Source organism: Plectropomus leopardus, chromosome 17 (genome assembly GCF_008729295.1).
Source record: "Plectropomus leopardus isolate mb chromosome 17, YSFRI_Pleo_2.0, whole genome shotgun sequence".
NCBI classification, from domain to species: Eukaryota; Metazoa; Chordata; class Actinopteri; order Perciformes; family Serranidae; genus Plectropomus; species Plectropomus leopardus.
The window spans coordinates 8822389-8837484 of record NC_056479.1 but is presented as its reverse complement, the minus strand read 5'-3'; the positions used below and the strand labels follow the sequence as shown (position 1 = coordinate 8837484).

At 38.3% G+C, this 15096-nt stretch overlaps 1 protein-coding gene across 3 annotated transcripts in view; it reads left to right on the top strand.

The window, feature by feature from the left end:
• Positions 1-15096, top strand: part of LOC121957255 (glycine-rich cell wall structural protein 1.8-like) — a 48842-nt gene that overhangs the window by 4906 nt on the left and 28840 nt on the right. The window contains exons 3-19 of one of the 3 annotated variants that reach the window (XM_042505805.1): positions 1288-1341; positions 1695-1721; positions 2355-2414; positions 2503-2535; positions 3079-3153; positions 3309-3389; positions 4522-4551; positions 4834-4878; positions 5270-5320; positions 10312-10374; positions 10486-10533; positions 10649-10696; positions 11320-11373; positions 12514-12549; positions 13034-13069; positions 13908-13949; positions 14145-14204. In XM_042505805.1, coding sequence (XP_042361739.1) covers positions 1288-1341; positions 1695-1721; positions 2355-2414; positions 2503-2535; positions 3079-3153; positions 3309-3389; positions 4522-4551; positions 4834-4878; positions 5270-5320; positions 10312-10374; positions 10486-10533; positions 10649-10696; positions 11320-11373; positions 12514-12549; positions 13034-13069; positions 13908-13949; positions 14145-14204 — 843 coding nt within the window. The remainder of the gene's footprint in view (positions 1-1287; positions 1342-1694; positions 1722-2354; positions 2415-2502; positions 2536-3078; positions 3154-3308; positions 3390-4521; positions 4552-4833; positions 4879-5269; positions 5321-10311; positions 10375-10485; positions 10534-10648; positions 10697-11319; positions 11374-12513; positions 12550-13033; positions 13070-13907; positions 13950-14144; positions 14205-15096) is intronic. The other 2 variants (XM_042505807.1, XM_042505806.1) reach the window with 2 other exon arrangements.

The following is a 15096-nucleotide window of genomic DNA, read 5'->3' as shown; positions in this document are numbered from 1 at the left end:
CTTTACCTTTGTATAATCTTTAATTTAGTTTATTGGTTATATCTACTAAATATCCAATCATCAGGTTCAAAAAGATAATATTGCTACAACATCTAAATATCTATTGTAGTTAAACCTAAAATGACTTATCTTGTGACCTAATTAAAATGTAAAGCACAGTAAGGTTATTGCTGACAAGAGTAATAATTTTCTGATATATTAATTAGAATTGATAAAATTGTGTCTGTTGCTGTCGGGATAAATTATCACTTTAACAAAGAACTTTACATACAGTTTCTTAAAAGCAGTATAATTTCTCCTTGAAAGCTTTGATAGAATTCCATCGCCTTACTCTCACTTACTTGTTAAATATCATGTCTGTGAGATTGAGCGAGAAAAAAAGTTCGTGGACTACGTGGGCTCCACCGTCAGTGAGTCACTGCGGTTTAAATTATCTAATCTCTTTGAATCAAAGGATGCAATGAAAAAGTGGCAGAGCCAGGTAAAATTTGACGACCAAACGTGAGAAGAACAAACAGACTCCACACAGTCTCCCCATTTTGTCTCATCCTCTGTTTACATCAATGGATATCTGTTCCTCACTCATCACCTGTTGCCAGGTCAGGATGCAGTATATGTCTCTCAAAGTACTTACCCAATTGGAGAAAGTATTTCAGGAGGTTATGTTAGTCAAAAAAATGCAATTATTGATACTCCAGCTATTTGCAACACCTTGTTTGACATCCAGCGTGTTGGCTGATACAGCTCCATGTCAGCTTTAAACAAAAGTATCAAGCAAACAGAGATATCTACTAAAAAGAGAAAAGAAATCACTTCAAACTGAAATTACTTCTTGAAGACAAATAATTATGTAACAGGCCTATTTGCACAAATGTTTAGAAATTTTGTTTTTTCATGTTTAATTTTGAATACACTTGCACATTGCTTGTTCATCATGCATTACTATTATAATTCCCATGTAGTGGATGCAGGGTTAACCACTAGTGGAAGAAATAATCAGATATTTTACTTTAATAAAAGTAGCATGAGTAGACCTAAATGTACTTAGTTACTTTCCACCATGGGGTTAATATGTATTTACTATTTTCTGTGAAATTTAATTAATTTTTGAATTAAAGATTTTTTCTGTCTTTTTTTTGGAAACAGGTCTTTTTGTTAATTGTATACTGCAGTAGCCCCTTTTGATTATGTTTTGGTCTAAAAATCTATAAATTTAATGAACAAACTGCATGTTTTTTTTTTTTTTTTTTTAACAAACTGCATGTGTAACATCGTTTAATTTTTCAGGGGTTAAAGTTAAACCTCAAAGTGTATCCTGGGGCAAAGTGCTGCCAGCCAGAGGTATGTCAAAGAGTTTTTGTTAAATCTGTTTTAACTTCTTCAAGCAAGTATTTTGTGTTTTAATTACCTTGAAAAGTGGAGAACAGCAGTTTTCCGCCTCATGACCATGTCATTTATGAGCTTCAAAGGTTCAGATACCCGAGTTTGGAGCTCTGTTTCGGGTTGGTTAGCTTGGAATGGCTACCAGCTAACACAGATTGTCCGCTTTTGTTTCAGTTTATAGCCGCACAACTAGGCATCATAATATTATCAACCCATGGAAACACCAAGTATAAATTAAATATTTTTTCATAAGTGTGAAATTTGCTCAAACTCCTCCCCTCTTCTTGTCTGTGTTCTGTTTTTTTTGGCAGGTGTTGGCGTTGGAGTAAAGCCTGGAGGTCAGTGGTTTTCTGAGCATACATTAACCATTTAAGTTAAAACAAAACCTTAACACTTAACTAATAACATTAATTATTAACATTAGAAATGTGCTTCAGACAGTGTAGTTATGTAGAAAATATAGTGCCACATGATTTGCACCTTCACTGACTTATAATTTTGTTGATGCATATTTGTGCATTGTTAGCTGTGCAAGTCTTCAAAATAACGCTACAGATAAGTCAGGAGTCTAATAAGGAGCACATGCCTAAGTGTAATATCCTAAATTTATAAGTGCAGCCCATCATAAAGATGAACTGTGACCTGGGTGCTTTAGCATGTGACATGCACCAGACACATTTTTCAGCCCTGAATGCCCTCAAATCCTTAAAACCCCTGTCTACAGTTGACCTGGCTCCTGCAACTGGCTCTTGGCTTTCTGTTGTTATGCAAAAGTGGCCCCTGGGCAAAACAAGTTGAGAATCTGTTTTAAAGTATGTCCTGCTAAGGGTTCAAATAAAATGTTATCACTTTAAGTGGGCTTGTGACATATAGTTTAAGCACAAACGTAAGGATGCATTTGTCTTGCTCCAGTTAAGGACTAAGACTCAACTAAAAGACATTAAAGTCAAACTTTTTCTACTTTTTCTCAGTTGCAGGTGCCCTTGGTGCACTGGGAAACCGATATGGCGCCAAAGCAATGAAAACAGGAAGTATGTTTAACTTTCTGCACAGCATTTTCTTATATTATTTTCCCTTCAGATAAGTAATGTTTGTGTTTTTTCTTTTTAAAAAAATTAGTTGGTCGTTATCCAGGGGCTCAGCTTGGTCATGGTAAGTTCCCTTAAGAACAAATCTTTATATAATGCAGGTTGCATGCAGAATTAGTAAACCTGTAATGAGTTCTCAGAGGTAGGACAAACACTTTAAGGGTACAAAAGCAGATAATGCATTGTTTTCCCTAAAACATGTTTTTTTGCAGTCCAAGGAATATCAATCAAACTGGGGTTAGTTTATTAATTTTAGGACTGGCTTTTATCGTTTTTTTTTCAAATGAACTCTTCACTGTCTGAGTAAGACACCTAAGTACAATACAGCCAAAAACTGTTTTACAGAGCACAGGTTTGCCAAATGGCAAATGAGGACATTAAATCAAAATTCAAGAACAAATTCTGAATCACTTTTTTCATTAATGACCATTAAAATAATAAAGAGTTTTTTCAGAGGTGGATTGAGGGGGATTACAAAGTGGAAAAAAAACCCTCCTGCCAGACGCGTGGCAGAGAAATGTGTATCAGTGTGAATGATGATACCTTTTGGCAGACTCTGCTGTTAAACACCAATGTGAAATGTGTTTTTGTTTTATTGTTTTTGCAGGAGGTTACAGAGCTCTGGGATTAGGAGGTAAAGCAGGCCTGAAGCAAGGTGGATATGGAGCCCAGGGAGCCTATGGTACATCATTATAACCACTTATCAAGCTCTCACAGCCAATCTGCTTTTTATTATCTTCTCTTAACTTATTTGTTTGATTCGCTCCATGTTGATGATAAAATTAGTTTATGAAAATATTACACATTTTTGACATTGTACCCTTCTTGGGATTGCAGGTGCCGCTCTGGGCACAGGAATGGCAATGGGGACTGGACTAAATGGACTGGGACTGGGTATGGGCCAGCAAGGGAAACGTGGTAAGACTGACGTGTAATGGAATATGGCATAATCCAGTGGATATTTTATAGAAATATCTAACCCCAATATGTGTAGTTGGGTGCTGAATCCTTAAAATCCTTAAAAGCAAAAAAACAAAAAAAGTTTATTCATGTATTGGAATAAAAAAAAAAACAGCCATTAGCAAACATTAGTGTCAGCTAAACCTTGGATACGTTTACAGAATAGACAACACATTTATAAAACAGACTGTCAGCCTGATAAACAACATTTCACTGACATTTTAGCACCTGAAGGTAAAAGCCTGACTCACTGCTGTTTGAAAAGCTGCAAGCTGTAATGATGCTGATGATATTAAAGGCCCTGAAAATCCATTTTCCTATCCTCTTACTATCAGCAACAGGATCATACATGAATATGTGCCAACATTGTAACAATTTGTCATTTCAGATAAGAGATTTTTGTAATCCTTTTTTGTCTGTGCCTTCCTTATTGAGTAGCAGTGGACAGGTTTCAGTTAGAAAAAGTCCTAGCAACATATGAAACTAAATCAGCTGACAGTTGTAGGGCTTTTTGCTTATGCTGCCAGGCCACAGTCATTCAAATTTGATCAAACCTCACTCAAACGGCTCTAATGAAGCAGATTAGTGGAATATTTGGGAATTTATTTTTTAATAAATAGTATCTAAGTCTTTGATTGTTGCTTAATTAAAAATGTTATTAATTCGATTGAGAAATATTTCAGATTTAAAGTTTTCTGGGACTTTAGGCAACCCAGTTTAGTCTCTCAAAAACTTTGTTCACCCCCAGTAGCTGTAGCTGTCTGTGCTGCATTAAACTTTTGGCAGAAAACTGTCAGTCCAAAAATGAAATCAGATATATGAAAGGAGCTGAGACAATTTGTAACAAATGTTATTTCCTCTTTAAGATGCATATATAGTCGTGCTTGTTTTCCTGTTTATGTGTCTTTATCAGTTTTACTTAATCCTGCTAAAGGTTTATTGTATTTTTTAAAGGCATTACACTGAATTAGTCTGTGTCATGCCAAAGGGAGAAAGAAGAGGGCAAGGACGAAGACAAAATTTTACACAAACAATTGAGTTTCATCTATAGAAATCTTTATAAATTATCTGTGTACTTCTTACTTTCTAGCTTATGGTGCTGGCCTCGGCACTGCGCCAGGTAAGCAATTATTTAATTCCAGGATTTCCTTACATTGTTTGCCCAATGGGAGTGTGCACAATGAATTATATTCTCTATAAACTGTCTGCTTGTTTGTTTGATCAATCTCAACTGAGAGACACTGTCATTGTCTGTGGACATGATATAAAGAGCAGATCGCATCTGTCCGTATAAAATGAAAAAAAAAAAACCCTGGTGTACTGGCTATGTAATCAGAGTGCTTGTCAAGAGTTCCAGATTTGCTTCACCTCCTCTGAACTTGGCTTTTTGTTTTCTTGCCAGGATATGGCGCTTTAGCTGGCATTGGCTATCCTGGAGCCCGACCAGGTAAGTGATAAATCAGATCTTACCTCAGAGCCCATTGCTTCTTCCAGTCTGCTCAGATTTGTTTACCGCAGGGTATTTTCTTATGTGCCATCACTCCTGTCAGTCATTGATAAAATTGGGTTTATGGAATTACACAAAAGAGAATGTAATTATCACATTTTTTGTTGTCGCATCCTGAGGTAGTTGGGTATTCTTGCAAACCATGTCCAACATCTTTCTTTATAATAACTGCCTGTCCTGATCCGCTGAACTGAACTCATCGTAACACAAAGAGGCTCATATTTGCAAACAAGCCTGAAGACTCCAGATTTATCCGGCCATTATATTTGCCTGGTTCTCTCTGTCAGTTAGCATACTGAGTGAAAACAATGACCTATTCTGCTGTTGTTAGGAATTGGACTTGGGTATCCCACTGGACAGAAGGCTAAGGAACAGAAACCTGGTAAAACCTTCATCACAGCAGCTTGTGGTGTTCGTCAGTCTGTGTCTGTCTTTGTTCAGTTGTCAGTTGTCCGTTGTCCGTAACCTTTGTGAAATGCATTCATTGATTTACTGATGTTGAGTTCATGCTGGCTTTTGTTTGCATGAAGTCACATCTTTCTACTGTACCATTGTCATCAGCTCCACTGTTTCATTTTGCGTGCACAGAGCTGATATGTGACTTTGTGTGTCTATCAGTGTTTCGCCTGTGTTGCATGTTGCATGAGTTCCCCAGCTCTTATTACTGCAGTTTAATTTCAGAGCGTTAATCAGAGTTAATGAAAGCTGATATCTGTGGAATACTAAGTGCTGTGGTTTACAAGAGCTAAAGGGGTGATGCAAACAAAATACACACTTGACCGCTTGTTAAATTACGATGGTCATAATTGTGAAAACTGCATTTTGCACCATAACATCATGTAATCATTTTTGCAGAATCTAAAGTTTTGATCACTTGTATAATCTATTTGGACCCATGACAATTTATTCACACGCTTTATTCTTGGGAAATATCAGGTTACAGTAAACCATGACATTTTTAAAAAATATTCTGCACACAGTGCTGGTTCACAGTAAATGGATTACAGAATAAAAACGTTGTAGTGTCAAGAAGAGAAACATTTTTCTCTATTGAAACTTTTGCTGTGTACTGTAGGCTTCTGCTTTCTTGGCCCATCAGTGTTTTACCAAGCTTCATTTGTCAGTTGTCTTTGTCACACACTGATGCCATCTGAGTCAAGTGGTGTCTTTGTCTTGTGCTGCACTGGTGTGTTTTATGGCATTTCATCAATTGGAGTGGCAACATTGTGTTGCCATGTGTTGATGTCATTGCTCTGACTCAGTGAGAAGTACTACGTGTGTCCTTCCAAAATATGGCTTCAGTTGTGTGTTGTCTCTTTGTTGTCTCAGTTCCTAATTATGGTGATGATTCTGTCCTGTGAAACTGGACTAATTTCGGGCCATAATGGATTTTGTCTTGTCTCCGTTTTGTCTTGAATTATTTCCATTTGAGTACCCATCACTCTATAGACGATGTGTTATATTGCATTGGATGCTCTGATACACACATCAGTTCAAAATCAGAACAGTAAATATTTTTGCCACTGGCCACAACAGTGTGCTGTTGACCCTTAAAGAAACACTGTTGTCTCTGAACCACCAAGAAGATGGAATGCTTGATGATATTTCTCTGTCAGGTGTGTCTGCAGCAGATTTGGGTGGACCTCAGATGGCCAATCTAGGCCAAGCTGTTCAAGATCTGAAGAGAGAAAAGAGCAGAACTCTTGGACCCAAAGTGCTCGACATGAGGAAGGGCAATATACTTACTGCTACTGAATTACATGCAGAAACTGGCTTTAGACCTGCTCTACTGCCACATGGAAGAGACAGCAAAGGCCTTGACCCCGCAGTTAAGTCATCCAGACATGGACCATTGACACCCTATGATAAACACAACAAAGGTCTTAGTCTGGCTATTTCACAAGCACAAGGAAGAGACGGTTATGAGCCTATGCTCTTAGAAAGAGGAGGCACAGCAAACCATGGAGCCGCACTGGCTGCTGGAGGTGTAAGACAGCAATTGCCTCTTGAAAAAGGCAGAAACCTGGCTTCTGCATCCTCTCAGGTACAGAGTGCAAGAGGCTTAGATTTATCTTTCCAGCAAAATCAGCGAGGCCCAAACTGTGGATCCACTCGTGATTTGTCAGATGTGTTAGGAATCAATCACCATGAGCTTTTGGGTGCAGAAACACAGAGGACTCAGGGTTTAGTGCACCAGCCTCATGTCAGTAAGGACAGCAAACATCTTGGACTTGCAACTCCACAAGCACAAGGAGAGAGAAACTATCAACAGCCTCTTCCACAAACTCAAGATGGCAGAGGTAATATATTCTCTGCTCCACAAGGTCAGGGAACAGGAAGCTATTTATCCCCTGTGGCAGACGGGCAGGCCGTCAGAGACCTTGCAGTTAAAGAGAAAAGTGGGCCTAGAATCCGCGGGTCTTTTGCTGTTGAAAATCCTAATCATGGTTCTCTAACTCTTCAAGCACAAGGAAGGGGTAGCTATGGACTGGTGATCCCTGGTGCAATTGGAACCCAGAGTTTGGGTCTTGCCTCAGTAGAAGGGCAAGAAGCTAAAGGCTTTACTGCTGATGGTCAGAAATCGAAACACCTTTCTCATGCCGAACGTGATGTCACTGAGTCAGAAGCTCTCAGTATCCCAGGACAGACTGGGAGGAATAACCAGGCAACAAGTAAGAGCAAAGCTTTGTCTTTATACACCGTCATAATGTCTCTTTGTTCACTCCTGAGATCTCCACTATATTTTCCCCCAAAATCCCACTTCTTATCCATTATCCAAATGAATAATTACAAATGAAATAGTTCATATTTATTTGATTCTTTATCTCCCACCTCTCTTTTAATTCCTGTCTTCATTTACAAGTATCACCTTTTATCAGGTGTGTGTTGTCTTTGGAAAGTAGAGACTCTACAAAAACTTTGGTTTTTTTTGAGTATCTGACTGATAATTCCTCATTGCTACACTGTTGAGAGATACGTTTGGCTGGCAGCTGCAGTAACATTTGGGAGCAGTGCTCATGTCGATCCTGTATTATCCTGTTCACCAATAAGCTAAAGACAGTAGCTGCAGACTCGTTGCTCTGTCACCAGTTTTGTCTTGGTCCTCTTGTTTTTTCATGCCTTGAGGTCTTTTTGCTTGCCTCTTTAATGCTGTTGTGCATTTTAGATCATGATTAGAGTTGAGCTATTTATGTCTGTGTCCCATCCCATATGGGATTACAAATCAAAACATGCATCTTAAACATATAATAACAAAAGTGCAGTTAAGTTACAACATTGTAAAGTACTTCTGTATTCTTCTGCAACATATTTATGTGTAAAACTTCAAATTGATTAAAAAAAAACTGCTAAATACCAACACTTTATCCTGATAAAAGGACTTTTCCTGTCAGCTAACAGTTTCTCCAAGTAACTGGCTACTATAAATGTCTTTTATGTGAACAACCAACTTAGTCTTTTTACATCATTCATATTTACTAAATCAATATGCTGTTATCTTACTAATCAATATATTGTACAGTTTCCAGTGAAATGGACAACAGAAAACATAAAGGAACTAATTTCTACTATCGTTTTCCATATCACTGAGACGGCATATTAAATTACGCTTTTCCTCCTCCAAACTGACATAACAGTTATGTGCCCACAATCTCAACTGGGCACATTTGCTGTTTAGTCATCATGATATGCTTTTTTCCATAGAGATTAATTGAGTGCATAAATGAGCTATACATCTTTCAGCATGCCTCACATGGTTCCCACCGCATGTCCTCCATTATCTATACTTTCAATGCACACTCGCCAGACTGGTTTGAATATCAACACTTACAGTATACTGAAGCTACATGGTGTGATACTGAAGCTAAATAATATTGATTGTCTGTGTGTGAATTCTGAAGAGTCTGTGAGTTTTGATCAGTTACATATAACTGATTGCTTTGTGTGAGCCAGTTAAGAAGTTATGAAAGTTGTTGTGGTTTCAAGGTCATGTGCCTACTGCTGGGAGGTGGCATTACAAATGGTAAAACCATTAGCCTGTGTGCATTGTGTGGCATATTGAGCAGTGTCCTTTATATATAATTACAATTTCACCTTTGCATGGATTTTAGTTGCGCTTTTTTTACAGTATAGTTTTAGCGAAAATTCATTTATTTGGACAAATGAGACTTGGAATATACTGCACGAGATGTTTGGGTTTGTATTTAAATAGTTTTGCTGTTGTTCAATGTGGACCCTTATGTTTGGATTTCTCATTTACTGGAGGCATGCAAGAACAGTGTTCTTCAGCGTAACACAGTATGAGAAACTGATATACAAATAAACAACTGAGGATAAATTAAGATGTCCGAAGCTCTTTACTGACAATATAGATTGTGCTCTTGAGTCTCACTGCTCCAAAATAAGAGCACAAGCAGGAGGACACTAAATCAACTGCACAAGGACCTTTGAGTGCTATAAGAAGTGATGTGTTGGTTTTTTGCTCTCTGTTTTCTGTATCAAACCAAATATGTACTTTAATATATATTTATTTCAGCTATGCCATGTATTGGTCTTATTTGTAACAGTTTCACATGTTTTATACAGTTGTTGAATGCAGTCCTGTTTTGAAAGGATTTTCTAAAATGAGTTAAGTCTTCTGTTAAAAAGTTCCTCCTTCGGGAGCTCAAAGTCCCAAAGACAAAGGCACATCTCTGTTGTCCTTTGAACATATCTTTATGGACGGTTTTGTGTTATCCAGTGATACCCTGGGTTGTGCATTTAAAGGCTAATGTTTGTTTTGGGTTGATTCAGGTGATGGTCTCTTAATCACTGATGTAGTTGTTAGGACAAAGAGGTTTAGGTCAAAGTTCTTAAAGTCTTGCTGTATTTCTTGTTATGCTGTGAAATATACCAGACAGAGAAAATGAGGAGAAAAAAGTGTATAAGTGACCCACATAGAGTAGAAGTTATACAGTTATTGCAAAGCGATGCTAAAAGAAGATTCAGCATCTGGTGTTGTTTTTTTGGGATTCAGTCCAGGAAAGTGTCCAGTGAAGAGGGTGCAAAAAAACATCCAACCATTGCAAACAAGTTGAAGTCTGTTGTGCGTGTGTTTGGTTTTTGTTCTGCTGTCAGCTGCACATGTCCGACACTCCATCAACAGAAGCCACTGTAACTTCTGTATATGGAAACAGTTGAATGAGGCAGGATATTATGTCCCAGGTTTGTCATGTGTTAAATAGTGTGATCTGGATTCAAACCTGACTTTCAGACATAAGCAGAGTGATAAATGCTGGCACTAATGTTTTATAAAAACAAACCAGGGATCATGTCCCTTCAGTCCACAACACATCACAGGTGATTTTGCTGAGCTTGCGTTAACTTCCTCCACAGGTTATCTTGGTGGAGCAGGAAACTATCTTGGAGCCAGCCTGGGCGCTGGAGGCTACGGAGCAGGTAATGTTGGGCAGTGACACATAAAAGAGGAAACAGTTCTTGCCAGCAGATGGAGATACTGGTGTAGATTTAACCTACCTGTTGTAAAGGATTCCCCTGCACTGCCTACAGGTTTGGGACAGGGGGCATACTTGGGTGGTGCAGCTGGCAAACTTGGAGGTACATGCTATTCATTTTTTATTTACTATGATTGATTTAGGGTTTATGCTCTCATCTTTTTCACTTTTGCACCATGTCTTAACTCCTTACTCTTTCTCTCTTAAATAAATTTCAGCTGCTACTGCTCTTGGACAGGGTGGATATCCCCTAGGTGTTGCGCCAGGTGAGGAGTAATTCAACCACTGTGTCTTTCTCCTTTCTGATGCCAGTTTGTACTCTTTTGATTTTTGAAGGGCCTCTTCCACAGACCCAGTGCCCTAACCCCAGAAGCTTGTCTGCAAACAAGAGAATCAGGAGTTTTCTCCACTGGCATTTTACTGTTTAGAATATGCTAAATTGTGCTGAGGACACACAGTAGATCACATGTCACTCAGCAGAAAATCAGCTGTTACTCCTACTTTGCCTTGTAAACCGATCATTTGCTTGTGAGTCTTTCTAGAAAAAAGAGCTTTGTTTGAGTTCACCTTCACTTTCTTTGAAAGGTCAGAGGAGAAGCTGCTTTAGTTACTTTTTTTACCTTTCTGTTGAATAATTGATAGTGATTTGTGAAAAAACAACAACAAAACATCAAAAAAAAGATTATTCAAAAAACATTTTAGATTATTCTCCTGTGGATGCCTTTTCCTCCTCTTTTTATGTGCCTGGAAGTCAAATATTATCTTTCTCTGTTAGTTTTCCATGTTTCATATTTGACCCAAGTTAAATATTGATGTATTTAGGTAAACAAATGCAAAGGTAATGAGAGTCTGTGTCTTATGCAATATGTTTAAATTCCTGTTATCACAGGCTATGGTGAGGGAGCAACAGGATACCTGGGTGCCATGGGAGGAAATGGCTATGGTAAGTGACAACTCATCAGTACATGCACACAGAGATTCATATTCTGCCAGTCAAATTACTTTGAGTTACAGGAGGCAACATAGATGACAATTTAAAGGTCCAGTGTGGAGGATTTAGGGGAATATATTGGCAGAAATGGAATTTAATGTAATTCAATTAATGCAATTCAATGTTTAAAATGAATGATGAATTATGTGACCGGGAATGAGCTGTTTACACAGGGAGCAAATCTTTGTCAGTAGGGTCCACCACCATGTTGCACTGCCTGCATTTTGCATTTTTCCCTCACTAACCGTAGTTAACAGCCCCACAGCGACAAGTAGTGTCAGAAAAAACAGATTTTTTGAAACTGCATTAGTCAGTGTTTTTAGTGGTTTAAATCACTGGGTCCAATTGTTTGGGGGAGGAAGAGACGTCTGTAGATAATCCAGCTCCCAATGAAAAAAACACCCCTGAATATCAAGATCAGAAAAAAGGTGAGCACACATTAACGGGTGCTAAGCTAGTGGCCAATCTGGGACAAGCTGACCAGCATTGGAGAAGCACTGATATGTGATGTGAAATCAGTGTTTTTACCTGTTTAAATTGCTTAGTCCATTTGTTTGATAAAGGAAGAGACCTCTACAGATAACTCCTGGTAAAAATCTCCTTAACAATGTCCACTGAATGAATGCTAACCAAGAGCTAATGCTTGGGAGAAGTTTCAGCTGATTGCAATGTGCAATCCTCATAGTTAGATGCCACTAAATTCTACACACTGTTCCTTTAAATATAAAAACACAACCTTTATCTTTAAAACGTGAGTTGTCTGCCTCCACAGACCAAGGATCACCTTTTATTCTGTGTGGTGTCAGAGGAAATCTGCATCAAAGGCGTCACTGACAGTAGTGATGATATTTAGTTAAGACAGGCTGATCCTTTGTGTTCCCAGTGACTTCCTTTGTTCTTTTTCTGAGGCGCCGTTGCAAAAGCTTTTTTTTTTCGCATGCATGTAGAAGACTTTCTTAAAGTTGTGCTTTCTATTTGTTTTTGATCACAGTCAGAAATGTCAGATACAGTCAAAAGATGAGCTTTTAATTCTTTTTCTAAAGGTAAATATTATTTTTAAATATTTTCACATATAGCTCCTTCTTTCAACAGGTTATGGAAATGGTTACAGCGATGGTCAAGGGGCTGGTGAGTTTCATTTTTGAAAACAAAATAAAGAAGCTTAAGGAGAATTCAGTCTACTTGGAGAGTCATAAGTTCGCAGACATAATTATAATGCTAATTAGAACTATGTTTCAGGGCTTGGTTACCCTTCAGAGTTAGCTGATGGTGCTGAGAACAAAGCAGGGAAGCATGAAGGTAACAGTTTTGGGGAGTTATAACCTGTTCAAACCCATAACAGGTGATGGCACTAACCCATAGATGCTTTAACTTCTGACGTTTTACAGCTGAAATAATAAGAGGCCGTCCTCTGCTGAACATGTCCAGTGTGGTATTTTATCCACTGGGTGTAGCTATTGTCTCTTATTTATAGAAACTGACCAGTTTAATCTGGTGGTTTCTGATTTAGTGCTCATCTAGACGCTTTTCACCCAGTTTTATTTGAAAGTGAATCAGTTAATAGATGAACAATGTCTCACCTGCATGTTTATGTGTTTTCTTTTTTTTCCAGCCCTCGGTGCAGGAGGCTACGCTGGACAAGTCCCTGGTGCGTATGATAAGAGATAAAAGGATGAAGCACCATCAGAGATTACACTGCATCTCTGGTCTCCAAACACTGTTACTGTTATGCACATAGAAATACTACAGGTATGAATTACTCCAAAAAGGCTTCACACTCAAAAACATACAATTTACAAATAAACTAATGAGAAAGGTAACATGAACAAACACTTCTCAGCATGCAAAGCTGCAGGCTCTGTGATGATTTATCCTTGTTTATAGTAAATTGTAACTCGATCATATATTACATACCGGCATAGTTTCAGTCAGAACACAGATGCAACATGAAAGCAGCTAAAAATGAGACATACTTCCAATATATGACCTCACACTTGGTTTGTGCAGCTTATTACAACCCCTCTGCTGGTAATTTTGACAGGAGCTGAGGGAGAAATTGGGTGATATAGTATCAAGAGTGAGAAAGTCTGCATAAGGGGGTAGTTTGAGTAGATGGATGGGTCAAACAACAGGACCCTCACCCAGGAGGCCACTGTTTGTCTCTCCTGTGAAACCAAAAGTCAGCTTTGAGTCCTTTTAACTACATAATATAGTATGTCAAGTGACATCTATACACATTATGTTACATATAGTAACAAACTCTCTTATTGTTGGCCAAGCTATGATCTTTTTTTTCTAAACCTAACCAAGTAGTTTTGGTGCATCTGCAACTGTTTCACAATGGTAACATGTTTAAAACTGTGAATATTAACGGTCATATACAAGTATGAGGACGTGCATATCTCCTGTCACCAGTAGGGGTTTGGAGGACCACATTTGAGTGTCATGTTTGTCACTGGAGCCCCTTTTCTCTTATCATCTTTCAGGAGCACTTGGTGCAGGACTGGACTCAACTGGTGCAAAATATGGTGAGCAGTGCTGACATGACCTCATCCCCCTGTCACACTATTAGTCAGGCTTCCATCAATGTGGTCTTCCATGCATGAGTCAGATATGAACTAGTACAGCTAGCACAGGGCTGGTTTATGGCATGTGGAGGTGGAAGGGTTAACAGAGAGAATAGACATGACTCAGTTTGCCTATCTATTTCCCTTTTCCTGTAGGAGCAGGAGCTGCTCAGGTCCCTTATGGTAATGCTCCAGTGATCCCTACTGGATTGGAGGGTAAGAGTTTCTTGTGTTTGCAACTTCAGTTGCAACTGTAATCTGAAATAGACTACAGTTGTGTTATGGATACACGAAGAAGTTCTACTGGGGCCATTGAAAATAGTTTCTGATTGGCTGGCAGGCGTCACTAAAGTCAAAGAACAATTCAACATCCTTCAGCTGTTAGACCTCTGTTCTACTACAGCATGAAATATAACTGTCATTTCATTTATTTATACAGAAAATAATTTAAAAGTGACATACAAATTTCCACCCTGGTGGACAATAAAGATATATTCTGTTCTATTCTAACATCAGGTGTGGTACAGTTAAATTTAGCTTATTTCCCTTACTCAGTTAAAAACTGGTTTTCAGCACGTTCCTGTTCAGCAGCACAAAAACACATTAGAAATAAAACCGAAACAATCAACAACGAAACATAGGCAGCTACATAGACATTACAGAGTAGAAGACTTAGGTGGTGTAAGCAAGATAGTATGAGATTTGAATCTGTGGTTGCAGGTATGTCTTTCTATCAAAAAGAATACTTTAATGGACTAGCTTGGCATTTTGGAAAATACAGCGTAATTCCTTATTAAACAGCAAATTGTTACTTAATTAACATGATATAATGTGTTTATAGTGAGCTTTAGAGGACACGCTAATCTTTTTAGCTTGCGGGCTGGAAAATTTCATTTTCAGCCATTTTGCTTAGCTAAGCTAACTGACTGCTGGCTCCAGCCATATAATTACCACACAGATGTGTGAGTGGAATGAACCCTCTCATCAGCTCTCTTCAAGAATGAAAACAAGAGCCATATCTCAACATGTTGAACAACTGCAACTACTGCAGCAGCTCTTTTTGATAAAGCACAATACCAGTGGATTTTGTTCTAGTACAACTTGAGTA